A 2,383-nucleotide genomic window follows, 5' to 3' on the forward strand; every position below is an offset into this window, starting at 1 on the left:
TGAGAATTTAAAAGGGTTAATTTTATCTACCATCCTGTTGTTTGGTTGTATTTTAATGTTCTCATTGTTTGAGGAGCAGAACCTGAACCTAAAATCGTGGGCTTTAAGAAATAAGTACCTTTGGCCGGGTCGTGGTGGCATATGCCTTTAATCCCAGAGGCAGGTGAATCCCTATGAGTTAGAGGCCAGCCTGGTCTACAAGAGCTAGTTCCAGGACAGCTAGGACTGTTACACAGGGAAACCCTGTCTCAAAAAAACAAAAAGAAAAGAAAAGGAATAGGTACCGTCACTGAATAAAAAGTGTGGCTCTCCCCTCAGTGGAGGAAGCAGTTTGTAGCAGTAGTGCTGAGTCACCTGTGGAGCACCGGTGAGAACCTGATCTGCCAAGAAAAAACTTTGATGTTTTGTCCTTCTGTATTTCCTGCTCAGATCTCAGCGACTCCAGTTTGATGTCTCATCTCCCAATGGCATCTTACTTTTCCGAGAAACCAGCAAGATGATAACAATGTATGGTGAGTGCTTTAGAGAGGCGTGTCCCTGGAAGTGAGTCCAACTGTTTGTGCTCTCAGGTTAGACTAACAGTGGCCAGGAGAGCATTCCCATGGCGTGTTGTGTTTCTTATATTAGACTGCCAAATGTCACCAAAGGCCTGCTGAAATGTATTTTGTCTGTGTCTTTAGAATGGGAGGGTTGGGATGACTTAAAATCTGTGAACACCGGGTGTGGTAACAAATGCCTTTAAGTACTCAGAAGGCAGAGGCAGGCACATCTCTGTGAGTTCAAGGCCAGCCAGAACTACATAGTAGGACCCTGACTACAGTAAAAGTACTATGAACCTGGGTGTATAAATATTCCCTATGTTTTCTCAGGCAATCGTATCCTGACACTAGGAGAGGTGCCAAAGGATCAAGTCTATGCTTTGAAGCTCAAGGGTATCTCCATCTGCTTCTCCATGCTGAAAGCTGCTCTCAGTGGAAGTTACGTCAATTTTGGGGTCTTCCGTCTCTATGGAGATGATGCATTGGAAAACGCCCTACAGACTTTCATCAAACTGCTCCTCTCTATTCCTCACAGTGACCTCCTGGTAAGCCCTCAGCTCCTTGGGCAGCATCATGCTCAGATCATGTTAGTTTTGTATGCCTGTGACCATGACTGAATGTTTTTCCTAAGAAACCACAACCTCATGCCTTTAAACCCAACAATCAGGAGGAAGAGGAAGGCAGATCTCTAAGTTCAAGAACAGCCTGGTCAACAGCAAGTTCCAGGCCAATCAGGGCTATATAGAAAGATCATGTCTCAAACAAACAAGGAACTGCAACCTCATTCCTTTCTGCTATAACTATCTTTTGGTTTTCCCAACTGAAGGAACTATTTTGTTAAAGACCTTCTTCCTTTGTGCTAAAGTACGAAATGATTCAGCTGATTCTCTTCCTTCTCTTTTGCCCAGGATTACCCCAAACTCAGCCAGTCTTACTATTCACTACTGGAAGTCCTGACCCAGGACCATATGAACTTTATTGCAAGCCTGGAACCTCATGTCATTATGTACATCCTCTCTTCTATTTCTGAAGGACTTACTGCACTTGGTAAGGACCTAGGATGTCTGGTGTATGCCATTTACCAATGTCTAAAACCATTGCTGATGTAAAATGTTGACCTTGACAACCCAATATGATCCTCATGGTGTAGTCTCATCAAGCAAGTGCTTACTGATCCTGGCACAAGAGCCACTTTGAGACATTCAGGATACAGTGACAGAACATACTCCTTTTCCTTCCAGAGTTTTTTTTTTTTTATCTGGTGGATAAGACAGATCCCTGATATTCACCATAATTACTCCTTACGTAGTGTGACGGGGTGAATATGGAAGAATAAGTAAGCTCCTGGTCATGAGAAGATGAGGTCAGGGAAAGCCTGGCATCAAAGTGTATGTGTAAAAGCTGGATAGGAGGTCCATGACAATTGCAGGAACAGCAAGCACTAGCATTTATAGGCAAGAGAAAACCAGGAGCTCCAGCTGGCTTGTGCAGAAGGGTTATAGAGGAATAAGATCACACTGAAAATGAGCAGAAACAATGTACACGTGAGACAAGGTCCCCCTTGGGCGCATTAGCGGATTGGTACTCTCTTTTGAGCATAGTAGAAGCTATGGAAGTGGAAACTATGCTCAGATAGTTCCCCAAATTCCCTTCTAGTCCAACCATTTTGGTATTAGGCTGAGCAGTCATGATGAAAAGGACTTTTAAATTATATATTGTGAGGCCAGGTGGTGGTGGTGCACGCCTTTAATAAAATTGAGAATTTAAAAGGGTTAATTTTATCTACCATCCTGTTGTTTGGTTGTATTTTAATGTTCTCATTGTTTGAGGAGCAGAACCTGAAC

At 43.2% G+C, this 2,383-nt stretch overlaps 1 protein-coding gene across 1 annotated transcript; it reads left to right on the forward strand.

Annotated features, from left to right (window-relative positions):
* The first annotated feature begins 377 nt into the window (after positions 1–377).
* On the forward strand, positions 378–1,663 carry LOC126496427 (exportin-7-like). Its single transcript, XM_050133936.1, has 3 exons — positions 378–512; positions 870–1,084; positions 1,448–1,663. The coding sequence occupies exons 1-3, from the start codon at positions 497–499 to the stop codon at positions 1,646–1,648; spliced, it is 432 nt and encodes a 143-aa protein (XP_049989893.1). The 5' UTR covers positions 378–496; the 3' UTR covers positions 1,649–1,663.
* The last annotated feature ends 720 nt before the right edge of the window (positions 1,664–2,383 follow it).

This window comes from Alexandromys fortis, unplaced genomic scaffold (assembly GCF_014885135.2).
Source record: "Alexandromys fortis isolate MF-2015 unplaced genomic scaffold, M_Fortis_MF-2015_v1.1 scaffold_4286, whole genome shotgun sequence".
Taxonomy (NCBI): Eukaryota; Metazoa; Chordata; class Mammalia; order Rodentia; family Cricetidae; genus Alexandromys; species Alexandromys fortis.